The sequence below is a fragment of the Sus scrofa genome, chromosome 15, assembly GCF_000003025.6.
Source record: "Sus scrofa isolate TJ Tabasco breed Duroc chromosome 15, Sscrofa11.1, whole genome shotgun sequence".
NCBI lineage: Eukaryota > Metazoa > Chordata > Mammalia > Artiodactyla > Suidae > Sus > Sus scrofa.
Genome location: NC_010457.5, coordinates 91778624 through 91800042, shown reverse-complemented (window position 1 = coordinate 91800042; position 21419 = coordinate 91778624). Strand labels below are relative to the sequence as shown.

General features: G+C 35.9%; 1 protein-coding gene across 1 annotated transcript in view; it reads right to left on the bottom strand.

Annotated features, from left to right (window-relative positions):
• Positions 2031–21419, bottom strand: part of FAM171B (family with sequence similarity 171 member B) — a 73785-nt gene continuing 54396 nt past the window's right edge. The window contains exons 4-8 of the mRNA XM_003133530.4: positions 20412–20570; positions 14294–14464; positions 10151–10267; positions 6847–6970; positions 2031–6603 (exon numbers count right to left, since the gene is read on the bottom strand). Of these exons, the coding sequence (XP_003133578.1) occupies positions 5259–6603; positions 6847–6970; positions 10151–10267; positions 14294–14464; positions 20412–20570 (1916 nt within the window). The 3' untranslated portion in view covers positions 2031–5258. The remainder of the gene's footprint in view (positions 6604–6846; positions 6971–10150; positions 10268–14293; positions 14465–20411; positions 20571–21419) is intronic.

Genomic DNA, 21419 nt, shown 5'->3' with positions numbered 1-21419 from the left:
CTACTGTGTGTTGCTTAATAGCTACAATTATGCTTTTCAATACACTATTTAGGAAAGGTTCTAAACTAAGACGTTTGAGTGTAATAAGCCCAGAGACTCCTGGGAATGTAATTAACTGGTTTGTTTTGAATCAGACTGTCTGCAGTTAGTCTAGTGTTTTAACAAGGTCTACAAGGATTAGAACCAGTCAACATATGAATTATGAAACTTCTAGTTAACCTGAAGAACATAAGAAAAAAAAAAAAAAAAGACTAAATCATATGGGAAATTGGAGTATCCCTAGAGGACTGTGGGATATTACTTACAACCATAACAAGTGTTGGTCTGAAAATCAGGAAAAATAGGGTTCAACCAAGAAAGGTTTTGCCACCAAAGATTTTTAAAAATACCATATACTTATCAACATGTGAACTTTCCCAACAGAAATAGGAAGATATTATTAAAGCAAATAAAGTGGAGAAGAGCATTACTACCATGTTTTGACAAACACCACAGGTAATTTTAAAATGTGACCTTTAAGCTTAGATATCTTAGAAAGAAAATAGTTATCAAGAAAAAGTTACTTTTTTCCCTAAGATTTTCTCTATATATACTTAATGAAAATGTTTTTCCAACATTTGTAATTGAGTTTATTAATTTTTGGTATTTAACTTTCTAAATTGTGATCAATTTCTAGACAAATTTTCTCTAGTCAGACTCTGAAAATGTTTTTATAAAGAAAATGTAAATCAATGGATAGAAGTCCACAATCTCACAGTAAATGGTGGCTCAAAATAAAGGAAAAAAATAAGAAAACACGTCAAGGGAAAACGTAGTTATTTTGATGGAGGAAACAAACTCGAATCTAAGACAATAGGGCAGAATTCACAAAAGAAATTAACCCCACAGTTGATTTAGAGAGAGCTTACTATTAGAATTAAGCTGTCTCACTGTATATCAGGACAAAGAAATCCACCTATAAAAAAGGCCAAAAGATGATTTTTATGAAGTCTAGATAAAGCAACATTGCCGTACAGTTTAGCATTTTTCCAGCATGTTGTTCAGGGGAAGGATCCCCGATTAGCTGTCACAATTATCAAGTACTGATAAATGAATACTTCTGATAAACTTGTAAAAATACCTCCTAATTCCATCCAACTACCCTTTCCTGTAGTTCCTATATATCAGTCTTCCCATATTAATTTCCCTTGAGAAAATGTGATGACCAGCTCATGAACATCAATCTATTTGGCAGCTAAATTTCTGATTGTGATTTATTGATATCTGTTTTCTATTACAACCAGCTCCATGTGAGTTTGGGTCAGGCATGACTTCCAGGGGCTGCATCTGTTTTCTGTTAAGACTTCAGGCTCTCCTCGATAGAGACCAGGCCCTGACAAAGGTGACTGTAGCCTGGTTTGCATTTGGCAGACATCCAAACAGAAGTAGTTCCTTCAATGCCAGTACTGAGGGTCGTAATCACCACTGTATTTGTGAGTGCATTCAAAGCCCAATTCCCATTAGAAATGACCAAATATATTTCTAGTACTATATGAATTTATATGTTGTACAAAATGTCTAAAAACATGGAAACCAGAATACTTATTCTAAAAGATATTCTAAAGCCCCAAAATACAAACTGCATGAATTTAGGCATTTTCAATTAACTGAGCAGAAGGAGATCCACCTCTCAGTAAATAGCCTTTAAGGTTTAATGTCCGAAGAATTTTTTAATAGGGGTGGGGGGTATTGTATCATTTTCTCAGAATGTAAAACTGCAAATCCCCAAATATCCGATTCTCTTTTTTAAAAGTCTCCTCATTGAATGGAAGGATAACTTGTCTATCATCAGCTTTAATAGCAAAAATGTGAACTTTGGAGAACATGAAATACAAAGAGAAATCAAGTTCATTATATAAACAAAGTGTATTCAAATGTTTATTTTACTACAGGGAGTGTAGTAAAGAAAAAAATCAAGTTATTTACTAGATTAGGTAACAATTTAGTGAGGAATGTTTCATAGTTTACCCAAAATTAAACAATACATCTAATAAATTTTTATATTTATTTTATTATCCTTAATGAACTATGTTTAACATTTTACAAATCTTCAGATTGTTAACAGTTTTCAGCAGTATATATAGCAGTAATGGCAATAAATACACTGAAATGTGAGATTCCTCTGATGAAAGAATACAAAAGATAGAAACACTTGGGAACAAGAGGGCAAAATGTGAACTCTAGGTCTGAGATGGGAATTAACATAGTCAAATCTTTACAACACTTGTACATGGAGAAATGAGGAAAACATTCCTTAAAAATGAATACAAAACTTTTGAGCTTCACCTTCCTGCGAAGTTTTGAGGGACATTATTTGATCCACAATCCCTAAAACTATACTATGTACTGATACCAGAGGATTCAGACACAGAAAGTGATCTTAAAATGATTGCCAAAGCAAAGAAGTTCTTTTATTCCTCAACATTTGTGATCTTCATGGTAAACTGTGTATTATAAAAGGGTGTAATCCCTATACAACTGCGTGTCATAAAAATGGATTTTATAAATTCAAGATCATATGTATTCAAAAATACATATAAGCTGTGCTTTAGTAAACGAATCCATCAATTAGGGATAATTTTGCTTTTAAGATATATCCAAAGTATATACAAAGGATCCACAAATGTTAACAATTTGTGACCAAAATTCTCAAGGTTTTTATTTGCAAAAAACTGTTGGTTTTCAATTTAAAAATTTTAAGAAAGTTGTGAATATTCTAGGTTTATTATCACTTGGGTTAAGAAAAAGTAGATGGCTTCAGCTTTTTAACAGGTGATCTGTGAACTACTCGCAAATGAGAAGTTACACGTTTGATCATTAGAAAAGATAAATTGCCTATACTTCCCAATTGAGAACAGAATGTGCAGTTTATAAAAAAATAAGATTTTATTCTGAAACTAAAAAAAAAAGTATTTCTAGAAAAGCCCTTGGGGATACATCTTCTCATTTCCTTTACACAGAATGAGTAAGTGGCATACCTGAATAGGTAAACCCTTTATCAACATGTGTATGCCATTACCAAGACAAGACATTAAACATTTTTCAGAGTGGGAAAAAATATACACTTAAAATATTGAAGTGCAACATATTACTATATAGTTTCTAACTTCATTTCAACATAATGTATCATCACTATAAACTGGATTCAAAAAAGAAACGCACTAAAAGAAGTTACTGGCATGCAAAATTCATTGTTCCAACGTGAAACACTAGGTCTATATTTTTTAATAAAAACTGCACATCTGTTTAATTTGGCTAACAGAAAGAAAATGTACACTTATGATGTTATCATATCCTTCTAATAAAGCAAGTCTATATCAAAGGCACTTCAGCAGAGCACTAACTGCTTAACCGTTTCCAAGTCATTTTCATTTATGCCACTTTCAATGCATCTTTCTGTGTAAGAGTAATAAGAAGCTCCAATTTGGACCTTATCACTTCCCCTCCCCAAAAAGTAAATCTAAGTATTACCCAAAACATTTCTCTCTCTTATGGATTGGGGTAAAAGATAGCAAACTTTTGCCTAGGTCATTAAATTCTTTGGGTTAATACAGAAAGGCAGGAGTGTTATCTGATTGGTTAGATAACTTCAGGAATGGTTACAGGAAAAAACTGGCTGAAGTCTACTATCTTAGGGAAAAAAGCTGTTGTCTTTTATTTTATATCAACCTATAATTTGACTGAAGCTAATGTGGCTAATTTTAGTGCTTTCAAGACTTGTTTATGTACCTTGGGTGTCTATGTTGCTCCCATGTTAATTAGTAGGGTATGAGAAATAAAGCAATTTAGTTTCATTTTTTCCCTCAAGGCAAAGGAGAAGCAGCTTCAGACATTTGCCTTTATGGAAATTTTAAGGAAAATTGGATGACTTGATTTTAATTAACAAAGAGCTTCATTTTCAAGACATGTGAATGGTAATTCAGAGTTGAAGACACTTATAATTAAAAACAGCTGTTGAATGTATTCACACTCAATTCCTTGCTATGATTAAAAGAATATATTACTTCCTAACTTGGAAAAATGTTGTATTTATATAACTTATAGCATTTAAGTGATTTAAATTTTTACTTTTCTCATGAAATTGCAACTGTTTCCCAAACATCTTTTATGAGTATCAACAGAAAAAAAAATAGTTATATATCCATATAATATCCTGAAGGTATTTCTGAGTCTCAGGGAAATCGCATTTTTTTCTGCTTCACATTTCAGAAAAAAATTTGGAATGTTTATTCCCTTTACCTCCACATATTTTAATTTTTTGGTGTTCACAAGAAACTTTCAATTCATTGATTTTCAAGTTTAATAGCATTTGACTGAATTTTTTTAAAAAGAAGAACTATCTTAAAACTGATTTTAGCCTACATGTATTAAAGTCTAAAACTAAAGATTTGGGGGAGAGATGTTTGGGAGTTTTTTTAGACTTGTAAGAAGTTTTCCCTGACAGCTAAGTTCAGTGAAATTTTGGTGGCGGGGGAAGGTGTAAGAAATTTTTAAAAATTCAGTATCAGAGCATTCAATTCTGGTTTCTAAATATAAGGATGTGTCTTTATTCTATGAGGTTATTATATCCCAAAACAACCAAGGAGCTGGCATTTCCCTCTCTCACAACCAAGTAGCTTTTTGCCCATCTTATATGAATATGGAATATATTTCTGGGTTGATACAATACACATGTTGTTTATTGGGGGAAAAATGTGCTTTGGCTTTGAACTCTAGAATAACATCAATCCAGAATATTTATCAAGTTATTTTAAAGTATAGGTAATGGAGAACATAGTAGTAACATTTCATAAGACTATTGATGCCTAAAGAATACAGTTTCATTTTTAAGTGTTTCACAGGCTTAGTCATCAAAGCAGAGGCAACATTTTTGGAAGCAACTTTAGGAGTACACTTTTCACTGTTCTTCAGAGTCGGGGCTAAACTTGCTGACTGAGCAACATTTTCAGATAACAAACATCTTGAGGTTAATTTTACATTTTGCATTCTTGGATACTTTAATTCATTCACCTAAAAATAAATGAAAAGAATAGGCCAGAAAAAGCATTCTTGGTATCTCTCTCTCACTACTGAATTACCATTTTACTATTTACTCTGCTTGAGACATGTCCAGGGACCATGAGATTGCTCAGTCTCAACTTCTCAAGTTCATACCGCAATTTACAACAAGAAGCAAGAATAAACAGCAGGAGACTGCAAAGACACAACCACTCTTGGTGTTAATTTATGGGAAGAAGTGGGCGTTCCTCTCGCTTCCTCCAGATATTAGTCTTGCTGTCTTTTTTGGCTAGCGGTGGTCTGCCCCTCTTTTTAGTGGGGGATATGTTGGCTTCAAAATCGTCAACGGTGTTTTTCCTTCCTGGGGACTCTTCCCCGGGGTGCTCCATGATGGCTCCGCTCCCTCCATCGAGGATGTGCCTTAAAGCTGGGTCCTCGGGGGAGCAGACAGTGGTTCCACTCTCACTACTGCTCAGGTCTAAATCTTCTAAGTAAAGGATCTTAGGCTGATGCATGCTTTTGATGAAAGTTTTCTCCCTCTCCAGCTTTCTGCTTGAGTGGTGCTCATTCATGTCCACCCCAGAATCCAGACTCGTGTCATTGCTCTGGGCTCTCTTGCCCTTTTTCAGGTCGATGAAAGAATGCCTCACTTGTGCGACTGGCTTTCCATCAAGAGACACAAACCAGGCTCTGGGATGAGGGGAGGGCTTTCCTTTGGACAGTTCTAGGAGGGTCTGTTCTGAAATTCCTTGAAGCTCTGATGAAAATGGAGTCATGACAACAGCTTCATTTAGTGTTCCAGGAACAGAAACGGATTCTAGTAAGCTGTTCGAATACCGGCTCCAATCTGAAGTTTGGGATGGCAAGCTCTGCTGCCCTTCGAGTGGGATGCTCTCCTCCCTGGCATCTGGTGGCTGTGCATGAGAATGCATTGGCATTTTGGGCAATGTCTGTGTAAAGTTTTCTCTATTTACTGGCTCCATCAATTGGCCATACACAAGCTGTCCCTTTCTTGGCAAAGTAGCTGACTTAGCGGAATGTAACTGCTCTGGAGTGGAGAAAAGGTCAGATGTTTGAAGGATGGCAATGGGCTGGCTGTAGATGTGCACCAGCTGTTCAGGAAGGTGGGAATGCCCATACACCTCCTCACTACCTGTGAGATACCTCTTTTCCTCCTGAGCATTACCTAGAGATGGAGATAGATTGTTGTTAATATGTTTAGGTTGTTTGGACCCTACATTGGGCTCCAAAGACTGTGTTGTGTTTCTTGAGTAATTATTTTGATTGACTGATAAGAATGAAACATCTTCATTGTAGATTTTTAAATTGTCCCGAGTTTTTACCATGGAAACTCTTTCTTCCACTTCTACCTTGGATGGTTCCTTTTTCTGAGGGCTGTACGAGGAGTTTTTGGCATTGAATAACTGTGACTTGTCCTCGGTTTTTAATGCAACTTTGACTGAACTGATGTGATTTATGTGAGTTGTTGAAGTTGTCTGATCTCTCTTGAGGACCTCAAGTTTAGTGATATTTCTTTCTCTTTTTTGTGTAGTACCACACTTATCCCTAGAGAAGAAGAGAAGGCAAAAATGTTTAAAACTTACCTGGAAAGTTTTGCTTAAAAAAAAAAAAACTCTATGTTTATTATATATAGATTAAAAAAATGGATATATCCCAACAGCATCATTACATATATTTTAAGGATCAAACCATTGATTTCTATAAGTAAACTCTGTAATACACAGAATAACTGACATGATACTATAATCTGATAGGACCTGTGCTCATACACATTAATATTGTTCTTACCTGCAATAACAAAGAAGTACAGCAAAAAATCCAATGACTATGACTACTGTTCCTCCTAATATGGCTGTAAGAAACACTGTGTGGTAGGCAGTTATGTCTTTTGAGTCTCCATTTATACCTGACCCTAAACAGGCCAATATAAAACAAACAAAACCAAGAGAAAATACATTATTTTCAATCAAATTTGTTGTTAAATGAAACTTCAAGGTTACAGAGGAACAGGCATTCCAGTATTGACTGTTCTTTCCTATGTGCTTAAGGGACGATAAAATTGTTTATGATATTGAGTAGGCAACCAAGTACAGCACAGCACAATATGAAATTTCTTCAAACAAGAGAGAGATAAGAATAACAATTCTATTTGCAGATTCTTATTTAGGATCCGGAGTGACAACAAAGTAATGGTGGGTTATAACTGGGTGAAATTCAACTTCTGCTCCTAAGAATATCTGAATAGGTACTTAAACAATAGAGTAATGCTAACAATTTTAACTCCACATAATTCCAATGGAACTCACTTTTGGAAATAAGAGCCTGACATTGTTGCATTTGTTCCAATATGTATGACAATACCAAAAAAAAAAAATGCTTAAAAGAGGTTAGAAAGACAGAAAATTATATTTGAAAATGCATATTTAAAACATTAATAGTACTTGTTTACTAAGTTCTAAACCCAGCCAGCTATTTACCTATAGCAATCTGTGAAAAACTGATTTTCAATTCTTGGGCTTTTATATTTTTTCAAGGAATTCTAGAAAGCTGTTTTAAGATTTTAAAAGCAGATTTAGTATAATATTAACCAAATTATAATTAAAGTAGCTTAAGCACACTGGACACTAACTAGTCCATTATAGGATCAATTTTGATTTTATGATAACACTCATATCCAACTCCCGCAATTTAGAAAAAAAAGAAAACTAATACTCAGATGGGTAAGTACCTATTTCAAGCTCACCCTGTTGATTACTATCAAGCCAGAACTACAATCAACTTATCTATATTTCTCATATAATGTTCCTTTGACTGTGATATGCTTGCAGGATGGACTTCAAAAGCATCATTGGAAGGTATCTAATTCAAACTAAATGGGAACTCCCCATTTCTGTTAGTTCGCTGATTCACACAAAATCATTCCCAATATAAGCTAAAACAAAACTTCCACCTTTTTGAGAAAATTATTTCAGCTTTTATAATTCATAGTCATCTTGTATAAATTGGTTGCTTCAGGTATAATTTTTTAGTGGAAAGTACACATCTCTAAAAACTAGTGTTCTTTAGATTATTTTATTAGAAATGAAATTAACTTGGATTTAGTTGAAGTATTAAATATTAATTGTTCTTTTTCATCAATATTTTATTGCAGTTGAAAATCTAGGATAATGTCAGACAGCTGGCAAGACCGCATGATATTGTCCACCATGAAAAAGTAATCATCCTCTGTTTCTGAATAAATAATTCGTAAGCACTAGTTAGTTCAAACAAAAACAGAACCATCTCTTGATCATAATGGTTAATAGTTCACATTTCTTCTATTGGAATACTCATTTGGCTTCACTGGAAAAAAATTTTTGGTACCTTGCATAGTTTAAAATTCAAAGGTTGTTAAACGTAAAATAAAAATATCAAATTATTAAAAATTTTTCAGAAAAAAAGCCTCCAAATTATCAATAGTCAAGCCCTAACAAAGTTAGATGATAGAATGTTACAGAGAAAGGTTACCAAATGCCATCCACATCCTGGAACAGAGTGTGCACTGGGACTGTTCCTGAACAGCATGGAACAACAAGGTTGCAGCTGCCTCACAGCTGGGAGCCAAGACACTAGGTAAACCAAAGGAATTATCTCTGACACATGATTAAAGATGAAGGAGTGACATATGCATTTAGCTTTCATACTCTCGCCAAATGATACTGAAGGTTTATTTTTTGTTTTTATAAATACATAAACCCAAAGATTACAGGAGAATGAGGAAAAAGAAGAAACAAGAGCAACAAGATACTGAAGGCTGGAAAGTTGACTCAACATAGCTGGCAGCAGAGAAAGCCGAGAAGCAACTCAACTGACACCAGCAAATACCCAGAAGGCCTAAAAAGTGGTAGCAGGCCCGTGGTGCAACCAGTGTACACTACGGCAGGTTAGACTATTTCTTTAAGAAGCATTAATGGATGAAATATGCAATGTTTGGGTATCTGGGGAGATTTACACAACTCAAGATGTAGTATTTCTAAGTACAAATTATGTAGATAATTTTATACCATATTAAATCTAGGAAAAATGAAATACTCATTTCTCCTAGAATATGAATAGGTCACTCATAGCACAGAAGTTTTTGCCAACCTTCTAGTCATGTCAGGCCAGTTTTCATTTGAGCGATCACTTGTCTTATCTTGGAAACAGTCTGGAGACACCATTATGCAATATCTCTTCCTCCTCCCCACCACACCCCCACCAAGGAGTACGTTCATGACCAAAATCTGGACCACCTAAATTCTTCTCTAGAAAGATTAGAAACAGTGTAAGGAAAAGACTGCAATGGGTTAGACCTAGCTATCCTGAAGCAACAGTCTTCCAAAGACAGTCAAGTAGGTCTTTTAACTGAACCCTCTAGGATTCCTACCTTTTAGAATTTGGTTCTTCGGGCTTCACTGGAATCCTGCGAACTCCCTATATCCTAATACATTTTTTAAATTATCCAAAATCTGGAGTTCCCATTGTAGCTCAGTGGTTAATGAACCTGAATAGTATCCATGAGGATGCAGGTTCAATCCCTGGCCTTGCTCAGTGGGTTAAGGTTCCAGCATTGCTGTGAACTGTGATGTAGGTTGCAGATGCAGCTCAGATCCAGCGTTGCTGCTGTGGCTGTGGTGTAGGCTGGCAGCTGTAGCTCTGATTTGACCCCTAGCCTGGGAGCCTCCATATGCCACTGGTGCAGCCCTAAAAAGACAAAAAAAAAAAAAAAATTATCCAAAATCTGTTCTTGTTGTTTGCAACCAAAAGCAATAGCAGATCTGGGTAGAATTTATTCATTTAAATAGTAAACTAAGAAAATTCTTTATCTGGATATTCATACTTCAGATTCATCAGATATTATAGCTATAAAGGACCTCAGAGTTCACAGAACTTAATCTTTCCTTATACACATGGAAAAAATAAAATAAAATAAAGCTGAGATCAAGTGACTAGAAGCTTTTTCCTACAGAAGGTAAGTGGCAATGTTTAGAATTAAATAGCATCTACTAATATCAATTCCAGCATGACTATTTGGATTTTTTTTAATTTACTTTTTGTTTCATTTTTACAATACCTCTAGTTCCTAGAAGTGGAGCTGCTATCCAGTAGCCCAAATGTGGTGCGTCATATGTCCAAATTAAATGATTGTTATATTCCTTAACCATTCCCCGACCATGATTTACCCAAGCACCTAAAAAAGAAGGCAAGGAAAAATTCTAATCAGTTAGTTTATATATCTTTACTGTTGACAGGAGCCTGCTGATAATCAGGTATATAGTATTTTGCAGAACTTTTTCAAACATTAGGAAAACTGTGGCAATATTATCATAATATAGCACATATTGTAATATATAAAATAGAATAAATTGATTTGTTATGTCTAAAGGAAATAAAATCATTACAAATAAACACTAATGATATAGATATATTTAGGGAAATCATGACTCTCCAAATGTCTAAACTGTACATATTGAGATGTCCTAAGGATATGTGTAATTGAATCCAAATTTATCAATAGGTGGTTATTTGTTATGTGTTCTGGGATTATGATTAAGAACTTATATGTTTTATGGACTTACTAATTTTTTTTATTAAACACTGTTTTGTTCTAGTACTGTTGGCATAAGCTCTTTTATAACTAAATTTTAAAAATTGCTATTCAGATCCAATTAAATGTCATCCATGGAAAACAGAATTCAGTAAAACAACTATCTTTTATGAAGTTCAGCATAACAAAACTAATTATAGGTTTGGTGTATATTCATATTTGGTTCACTGTAATGATGTGTATCTATAACACGTAAGGTATATAAACTTGACAGGAATGAGTCAACCTATTACTTTTTAAATGGTCACATTAAATTAAGCATTACATATGTAACAAATCAATTCAAAAATCCTGTCACTGGAAGGTACATTCAGGAGGAATGATCAGAAAGCAGAACTCAAAGCAGATATTCTCCTTCAGAGTGTTTCAAAATAACTCTCTCATCCAACTAATTAGGAGTTGGGGCCAGAATAAACTGACCTGTTCAAAGTCACACTTCTATACAATTGTATTATTAATAACCATTTCTCTCCATGGTACAATGTAAGGTCTATAATGTCTTGTTTACCACATCACCTAGAATGGTGTAATGCCTATACTGAAGAATCAATAAGATGTAACAAATTGTGAGGACATATTTATATAGTTACACTTTTTTAACCAATTTATGCATTTTATATTTTACTTATTTTCAGAGGGTGTATTATTTTTGTTATTCTTACCAGTTAAGTTATTCTTTTTATTACGCTATATAAAATATGTAATGGTATATAAGGCTTTCTTTATAAATTTTAGTTGCATAATATACACAATTTTAATATAATGCTAATTTTTAAAGAAAAATTGAAATGTAATAGATAATACTAAATGGTAAAGATGAAAGCCATATAAAATGGGATAAAGCATATAATAAATTTCCTATTTGTGCCAGCATATTTTCCATCCCACTTCTCCAGAAGGAGACACTTAATCTGTTTCTTAAGATCCATGATATAATAATCTGTCTGAATGTAATTGTTTTTAAATACATGTATTTTATTCTGTAAAAAAAAATATATTCTATGATAATCTATGTGGGAAAAGAATGTGAAAGGGAATGGGTGTATGTACATGTATAACTGAATCTCTTCGTTGTACAGCAGAAATTATCACAATCTTGTAAATCAACTACAATAAAATTTTTTAATGAAAAAAAAAAATCACACTTCTAGTGGAGTTTGCGTCATGGTTCAGTGGTTAACAAATCCGACTAAGAACCATGAGGTTGCAGGTTCGATCCCTGGCCTTGCTCAGTGGGTTAAGGATCTGGTGTTGCTGTGAGCTGTGGTGTAGGTTGCAGACGCGGCTCAGATCCCACGTTGCTATGGCTCTGGCGTAGGCCAGCAGCTACAGCTCCGATTAGACCCCTAGCCTGGGAATTTCCATATGCCAAAGGAGCGGCCCTAATAAAAGCAAAAAGACCAAAAAAAAAAAAAAAAAATCACAATTCTGGTAAGTAGACCAAAATCCAGGTTAATCCAATGATTTACAATAGTATATTACTGTGGTATTATGATTTGTAGTAAGAAATGTATATATCTGTTTGGTCTTAATCTCCAGTCCTGACACAGAACTCCTAAAACCTTGGAATTTCCCATGTGATAAGATCCATAAAGGTGGAAAGAGCCTCTTTTGTTGTTTATAACCACCCTCCTTCAACCACATCTGAGTTTATGTTAATGAGGTGAATTTTGGTAAGTCCCTGTGGGTAGGAATAGGGGGCTGGTTGCCAGGGGAACCAGTCACATGATTAGAGGGTTAGACTAATTTTAACACCAGTTGAGTGTCCTAAAATTACTGCCCTCAACACACATCTCTAGAGAAGGGAGAGGGGCTGGGGTTTGAACTCAGCCACCAGTGTTCCATGGTTTAATCATGCATGCCTATATAATGACGCCTCCATAAAAATGCCTGAAATACAGGGTTCAGAGAGCAGAGGTGGTGAACACGTGGAGGTGCTTGGAGAGTGATGCATGCAAAAGAGAGAACCTCCATGGAAGCTTCACGCCCCTTCTCCTATACCTTGCCCTATGCATTCTCTTCCATCTGGCTATTACTAAGTTGTGTCCTTTTATAATAAACCAATCATCTAGTAAGTAAACTGTTTTCCTGTGAGCTGTTCTATCAAATTATCCAACTGGAGGATCGAGTCATGCCAACCTCCAATTTACATACTGTCAGGCAGAAGTATGGATGGACTTGAAGCTGGCCTCTCGAGTTGGAGGCATGAGAGATGTGGTCTTGTAAGACACAGCCCTTAACCCATGGGATCTGACACTAACTCCAGGTAGAAAGTATCTAAATTGAATGAAATTTTAGGACACTCAACTGGTGTAGAAATCCTGCTTGGTACAAGAAAAACACCCCACATTTGGTGATCAGAAGTAAAAGTTCTGAGTATAGAAGAGCATTGAGAAATAAGAGTTTGTCTTATATAGTTTCTAGACTTTCTTAAGCATAATATATCTATGCTTTTACCTGCTACGGTGAACACGTGTTTGCCTGTGCCTCACTACCTACACTTCCAGTTACAGCAACACCTTATTCCAAATCTCCTTTGAGGATCCCTAGTCTCAGTCCAAATGATTCGTTTAGGGCTCCAACCCCAGGCCCAACATCTGACTTAAGCCTAAGTAAATCTGTGCATTCTATTTGCAGGCCACAAAGACTGATTCCAAGATTGGCATTCAAATCCCATTCTACAAATGCAGTGAATCCAAGGGTTTGTGTAATAGCTACTAGGAAAAGAACTCTCTCCATTGGACTTCAACCTGGGTAATATATAATATTAGAGCATCTATGACTTTTTGCCACTTAGAAGGGAAATCCTATCCCAGAAATTTATGTTACTGACGAAAGAAAAAGATGAGATCAGAGAGAAGGAGAGAAATTCAAGTCCTAAGAAGCTGTCTAAGCTGTGTATCATGGCACTCAAAACAGTTCTACCCCTGGACTATACAGCTGTGGACTGATCTTTTTGTTTTGTTTTGTTTTTTTTGCTAAAGACTCAAAACTTTACTTACATGGGAACAAACAAACAAAAAAAAATAAGAAAAGCAAAAGAGAATAAAATCACATCAAGCTGCTAATGAGGAGGCTAAACTCAACAAAGATTTTTTTTTGGAAAATAATCACTGTGTGTATAAATACGTTTTCATGACGTTAGCATACATTTCTCAATTCCTTTAACCAAGTTTTTAGATATGTCATATTGCCTTAAAAGAAAACAACCCCATAAGACCAGAATTAAAAAAATAAATTTTATTTCTGCTCAAAATGTTAGGGGATATAAAAAAATAGGAATGTGAATAATGCTATTTTAAAATATTGACATTATTTCCCTCACAGTTGTATCTTAATCAAAATGGGGCCAATCTTGGTCATTGACAAAGTGCTTAAAATAATATTACTGACTTAATGCTCTACTAAAGATAAAACATTCAAATATAAAATATTTTAATGTTTTAAATAAGGCATATTCAATTTTGGCATTCTTTATAAAAACAGATTTTTGTCAGTTATACCTCAATAAAGCTGAAAGTTTTAATAAATATAGAAATTTCTAAGGTAAAACTTTAAAATATTCAAAAAAATAAAAATATTCAGAATATTTTCACTTAGCTCACATACCTGTGTTCATATCAAATGTCCAGGCAGGTATATGGTCCCCTGCACTTATATCATTTGTATGTAGAAGGGGGAGAGAAACTTGAATAGAGCCATCAACCTTTAATTCTCTTCCTCCAGAATATATTTTCACACATATTGCAGCAAGAGGAGTCAATTCAATGCTTTCGAAACCTAAAAAAAAGGGGGGGGGGATTAAAATCATATGTTAAATATGGGTTGTAGTTGTATTAATAATACAGGTTATAGTCCTATATTAATACAAACTAATATGGGCCTAATATATCTGGTTCTTCTATTTCACCCAGGGTAATCCATTTTAATATCAAACAGACACTAGATTCTAATTAAGGATTTTTTTTTTGCTTTTTAGGGCTGCACCCATGGCATATGTAAGTTCCTAGGGTAGGGGTTCAAATCGCAGCTACAGCTGCAGGCCTATGCCCAACCACAGCAATGCAGGATCCAAGCCTCATCTGTGACCTGCACCATAGTTCATGGCAATGCAGGATCCCCAACCAAATGAGCAAGGTCAGGGATGGAACTGGCATCCTCATGGATACTAGTTGGATTTATTTCTGCTGCACCACATTAGGAACTCCCTAATGAAGGATTTTTAAACTATAAATGTTTTTTAAAAAATCTACAGAACTAATAGGAAGAGGGATTCCAAACAAGATGGCAAAGCAGAAAGACTCAAGCTCACCTCTTCTCATGAAAACACCAAATTACAACTTACTGCTAAACAACCATCAACAAAATAGACTGGAAGCTACCAAAAAAGATATCCTACACCCAAAACAAAGAAGCAGCCACAATGAGATGGTAGGAGGGGTGCTTCTATGATACAAGTAATTCCATACCTGCTGGTAGGCAACCCACAAACTGAACAATAACCATACTGCAGAAGCTCTATCACAAGAGTGAGAGTTCTGAACCCCACATCAGAACTGGTTCCCCAGTCTGAGAGTCTGGCATTGGGAGGAGAAGCCCCCAGAGCATTTGGCACTGAAGGCCAATGTGGCTTGAGTGCAAGAGCTCCACAGGACTGGGGGAAACAGACTCCACTCTTAGAGGGCACACACAGGGTTTCATGTGCACTGGGTCCCAGGGCAAAGCCTAAGAATCTGAGTCAGATCTACCTGTGGGTCTTAAAGGGTCTCCTGGGAAATCAGGGATCAGCTGTGGCTCACTGTGTGGGCAAGACATTGGAGGTGGACATCACAGGGAATAATCATCACCATGTGTCTCCCCTGGAGGCTGCCATTTTGGAATAATCTGGCCCCACCCATCAGGGCTGAGAAGCCCCAGGCTGAACAACAAAAAGGGTGGGAATATAGCCCCACCCATCAGCAAATAGGCTGCCTAAAGTCCTCTCAGGCATTAGCCACCTCTAATCACACCCAGAAACAAAGCCCCACCTGCCAGTGGGCAGGCACCAGTCCTTCCCATCAGGAAGCCTGATATCAGTCCCTGTTTCAACTTCACCCACAAGGGAGAAGACACAGGAAGCAAGAGAGGCTACAACCCTGTAGCCTGGAAAAAGGGGACCACCCAGAAAGCTACATAAAATGAAAGCTAGAGAAAATGAAACAGCAGAGATACATGAGCCAGGCCAGGGAACAAGACAAAACCCCAGAAGGACAGTTAAGTAAAGTGGAGATAAGCAATCTCCATGAAAAAGACTTCAGAGTAATGATAATAAGGATGATCCAAGATATCAGGGGTGGTGGTGGTGGGGAACTGGAGGCAAAAATCAATAAATTACACCAAAAAATTAAGAAATAGAAGATTTAAAGATTAAACAAGGAGAGATGAACAACACAATAACCAAAATGAAAAATTCACTAGAAGGAACCAACGGCACAACACAGAAGGCAGAAGATCCAATAAATGAGGTGGAAGATAGACTGGTGAAAATCACTGATACAGAACAGAATAAAGTAAAAAGAATGAAAAGAAACGAGGACAACTGAAGAGAATTCTGGAACATTAAGCGCACCAACATTTGCATTATAGGGGTGCCAAAGGAGAAGAGAGAGAGAAAGAGCTGGGAAAAACATCTGAAGAGATAATAGCCGAAAACTTCCCTAACATGGGAAAGGAATCACTCAAGTCTAGGAAGCACAATGAATACCATATAGAATACACCCAAGGAGGAACACCCTGAGACACACATTAATCAAACTGACCAAAATTAAAGACAAAGAAAAAATATTGATACATCTAAAGAAAAGCAACAAATAACATAAAGATAACCCAAATAAAGTTATCAGTTGATTTTTCCTGCAGAAACTCTGCAGGTCAGAAGGGAGTGGTATGATATAATCAGTGTGATGAAAGGAAAAAAGCTCCAACCAAGACTACTCTATCCAGCAAGGCTCTCATCCAGATTTGAAGGAGAAATCAAAAACCTTACAGACAAGCAGAAGCTAAGAGAATTTAGCACCACCAAACCAGCTTTACACAAAATACTAAAAGAACTTCTCTAAACAGAAAAGGCCACAACTAGAAACAATAAAATTACAAATGAGAAGGCTCATTGGTAAAGGTAAACACACAGTAAAAGTAGGAAATCATCTGCACACAAACATGATATCAAAACCAGCAATCATGAGAAGAGGAGAGTACAAATGCAGGATACTGAATAAGCATTTGCAACTAAGAGATCAGGAACTTAAAGTAATCTTATATACTTCTATATCAAAACCTCATGGGAACTGCAAACCAAAAATCCTATAGATATACACAAAAATAAGAAAAAACAAACCAAACAACACTATAGTCATCAAATCACAAGAGAAGAAAAAAGTCCAACAAAAACAAATCCAAAACAATTAACAAAATGGCAATAAGAACATACATATCAATCATCTTAAATGTAAACTCACTTAATACTCCAACCAAAAGACACAGACTGGCTGAATGGATGCAAAAGCAAGACTCATATGTGCTGTCTAGGAGACCCACTTCAGTTCTAGGGACACATACCGAAAAGTGAGAGGATGGAAAAAGATATTCCATGCAAGTGGAAATCAAAAGAAAGCTAGAGTAGCAATACTCATATCAGACAAGACAGACTTTAAAATAATGTTACAAGAGACAAAGGAGGACAATACCTAATGATCAAATAATCAATTCAAGATGAAGATGTAACAACTGTAAATAAATATGCACCCAACATGGGATCACCTCAGTAATATAAGGCCACTGTTAACAGCCCTAAAAGGAGAAACTGACAATAACACAGTAATAGTAGGGGATTTTAACACCCCACTTAACAGCAATGGACAGCTCATCCAGGCAGAAAATCAACAAAGCAACACAGGCCTTAAATGGTTCATTAGACCAGATGGACTTAGACATTTACTTATAGAGCATTCCATCCAAAAGCAGCAGAATACACATTTTTTTCAAGGGCACACAGAACCATAGAATCTGGGCCACAAATCAAGGCTCAATAAATTTAATAAAACAAATCATATCAAGCATCTTTTCTGACCACAACAGTAAGACTAGAAATCAACTATAAGAAAAAAAGTGCAAAAAAACCCACAAACTCATGTGGATCAACTATGCTTCAACAGAACTTTTAAAACTGAAAAAAAACAAAACAAAAAAAAAAAAAACAAAAAAAAACTGGGGGAATTCCCATTGTGGCTCAACGGTAATGAACCTTACCTCAACAGTAATGACTAGTATCCATGAGGATGTGGGTTTGATTCCTGGCCTTGCTCAGGGGGTTAATGATCCAGCATTGCAGTGAGCTGTGGTGTAGGTTACAGATGTGGCTCAGATCCCACCTTTCTGTGGCTATGGTGTAGGCTGGTCATCTGCTGCTCCGATTCAACCCCTAGCCTGGGCACCTCCATATGCAGGAGGTGAGGACAAAAAAACAAAAAACAAAAAAATAAAATAATTAAAATGAAAGAAATTAATTTAAAAAAAATAAAAACAAACCAATAGGAAGGCTGCCTCTTGGAGGAAGAGACATTTGAGCTGTGGCCAAATGATAAAGTGTCATCCATGCAGAGAACTCAGAGAAGAGCTTTCCAGGCAGAAGAAACAAGCACAAAACCCCTAAATCAGAAGTGCTATTGGCATGTGTAAAATAGAAAAGACTGGAAGGCAGAAAGGGCTAGAAATAGCATAGGGCCTTGGAGGCCATGGAAAGGAATTATTATTGTTACCACGGAAGCTGGTATATATCTTCAGTTATCAGGGCAACCACTGGTTAATTGAAAATTCTCTGTTAAATATAAGAGAATAAACTTTATGAAACATGAACTATGGTACCCTTAATGTAGAGAAATGCTGGAGAGCAGAGCACATTATGACTCCTTCCCACTGAATCTAATGACTCTTGTTCATAAAAACCCTCCAGTGCAACATGAACTTGATTTGTGATAGTGTATCTTGGTACCATTCTTGTAATGCTTTTATTTTGAGCATCCTATAACTTAGAGATGGAATACTTTGGCAGGTGTCTTAAACTGGCTCCTTCAAGACACAGATCCTGAAACAACAATTTGGGAGGAAGTACCCCTCACTGAGGGAATGGAAGAGTAATACCGAAGAAGGAAGGAAGCCAAAACAGGATGTGTTAATGAAAAGGTATGTACACTTTCATGTACTCTTTATCTGTCACTGGTTGAGAACCTGCCCACTGTGAGAGCCAAGTCTTCTTCATGGACCAGGGAATGCCCTCAGGCAGAGTCACAGATGTATGCAATAGGAAACACAGGCTTGTAATAGAAGAAAGCGTCATCTGCCTGGAGCAGCAACAGTATCAGCTACAGCAAGTTTAAAAAAACAACTAAACAACCTATATGCATATGATTCTAATTTCTGACTATGCCTCAAATGATCAGGACCAAAAATTTGATTCAAGTTAGACCACAGAAATTATATATTGTCCAAGGTGCTTTTAAAAGCAGGAATTTGTTAGCTGCAACAAGTGGTAGAAATGTTGGAACAAGTGTAGATATACAGAGCATAGATAACTGATTTATAGGGATTATTCATAAATTAATTATTAAACACAAGGTAAAATTCTGGCGTTCTCATTGTGGCACAGCAGAAATGAATCTGACTAGTAACCATGAGGTTGAGGTTGAGGGTTTGATCCCCGGCCTCGCTCGGTGGGTTAAGGATCTGGTGTTGCTGTGAGCTGTGATGTAGGTCACAGATGCAGCTCAGATTCTGTGTTGCTGTGGCGTAGGCCTACGGCTATAGCTCTGATTTGACCCCTGGGAACCTCCATATACAGCCCTAAAAAGCAAAAAAAAAAAAAAAAGAAAAAGTAAAATTCCATCACCTCCTTAACTTAGGTCAAGACAGCCTTATGTAAGTGTATCAGTGATGTTGAATGTGAAAAACACGTTTTTCAATATTATCATTTTACTTATAGATAAAATCAAATATATTTGAAAAGAGAACTTTCCAATTGTTTACTCCAAACTTTTTTATATCTAAAAATGGTTGACATTTCTGATTAACTTGGTAAGAATGAATAGGTCAAATTATAAAAATACATAAACTTTTTTTTTTTTTTGTCTTTTTAGGGCCATACCCGTGACATATGGAGGTTCCCAGGTTAGGGGTCTAATTGGAGCTGTAGCCACCGGCCTACACCACAGTCACAGCAATGCCAGATCTGAGCTGCACCTGTGATCTACACCACAGCTCACAGCAACGCTGGATACTTAAACCACTGAGCGAGGGCAGGGATCGAACCCACAACCTTGTGGTTCCTAGTCGGATTTATTTCTGTTGCACCACGACCGGAACCCCTAATAAGTAAACTTCTTAATCAAATTTCCATTTTTATTGCATAATTTTCCAAATTAAAAAAATTATCATTACTATTTTCTATACCTTGTTTTTACCTCCTATGGATAAAAATATTCTGTAAATTAAATCTTCCATTAATTTGAAATAATGTATGCAGAATTCTGGTATAATCTTTCTTTCACTGGATAAAAGATACTTGCCTATAAACATTTTATCATGCTTATTTCAAAAGTGACATCTCCTCCAAAACGTAAATGAATATTAAATAGCTAAATAATATTTGATAAGAGATCTATGTTTTTATAAATAGAAAAAAATTTTAAAATACCTGACTTATTAAGAGTAATTCCAGTTGTGTACAGAAAATTGTCCACTTTCAAAAACTGCTGTAGAACTGTAAGGTAGCCTGTAACGTTACTAATGTGATGGTTGTCAGGTAGTTTAATTAAGGCTTTTGAAAACTGAACACTTGGTTGAGATTTGGCATCTGGAAAAAGGAGACTTCATTAGCAAACAGACAAATAAATGCATATTAAGCATAACAATATGGGTAGGACATTTTTCTCCAAGGGAAGCAGTTATTTCTAAACCATTACTAACATCTCCTCGTACAATTATTATTTTATATTCAGGTGTGAATAAATAAGGAATCTCCCTTTCTCTGGATCACACAAGGTACCTTTAGTCTAGACACTGGATTTTGCTGCCCAGAATTTCTTCACCCTTTGAGCTTCACTCCAGGGAACCACACATTGATCCATGTGGTTCACTGGGGGTTTCATATCTGTAGCAGAAGTAAAGGCAATGGTGACACCAGAATGAGCTGAAACCAATCAGTCAAAAGCATCTCATTATTCTCTTGGCCATAGTGATTTGCTGAACGACGGATCTTGTGACAACCACAGTTAATGAGATGCAATGTGAATTTTGCTTGGACTTCAAGGAGAAAAGACTTGCTTTTCCCACCAGATTTTATATGAGCAAGTATATTTCTGGGAGCCATAAAAGCCATCTTGTGACCAAAAATGAGAGCTCCTTTGAAAACTAAGACCATGCTTAAGGAGTAAAAGAGTTGAGAAATGGAAAGAGTAAAACTAGTTTCCAATTACTTCAACTGAAGCCCTGATCAAGCCTCTTACACACTTATCACTTAAGTAATAAATAAGTACTCCTTTGGGCTTATGCTAATTTAGGACAGAGTTTTCAGCAACTTGCAACAGAAAGTTATCTGTGATGATAAGCCATATACTAGGTTCAATTCTCAATCAGACAATTAAACATGCATTAAAAATCTTTCAAATGCCAAGCACTCAATTTATAAAATTATCTCATATTA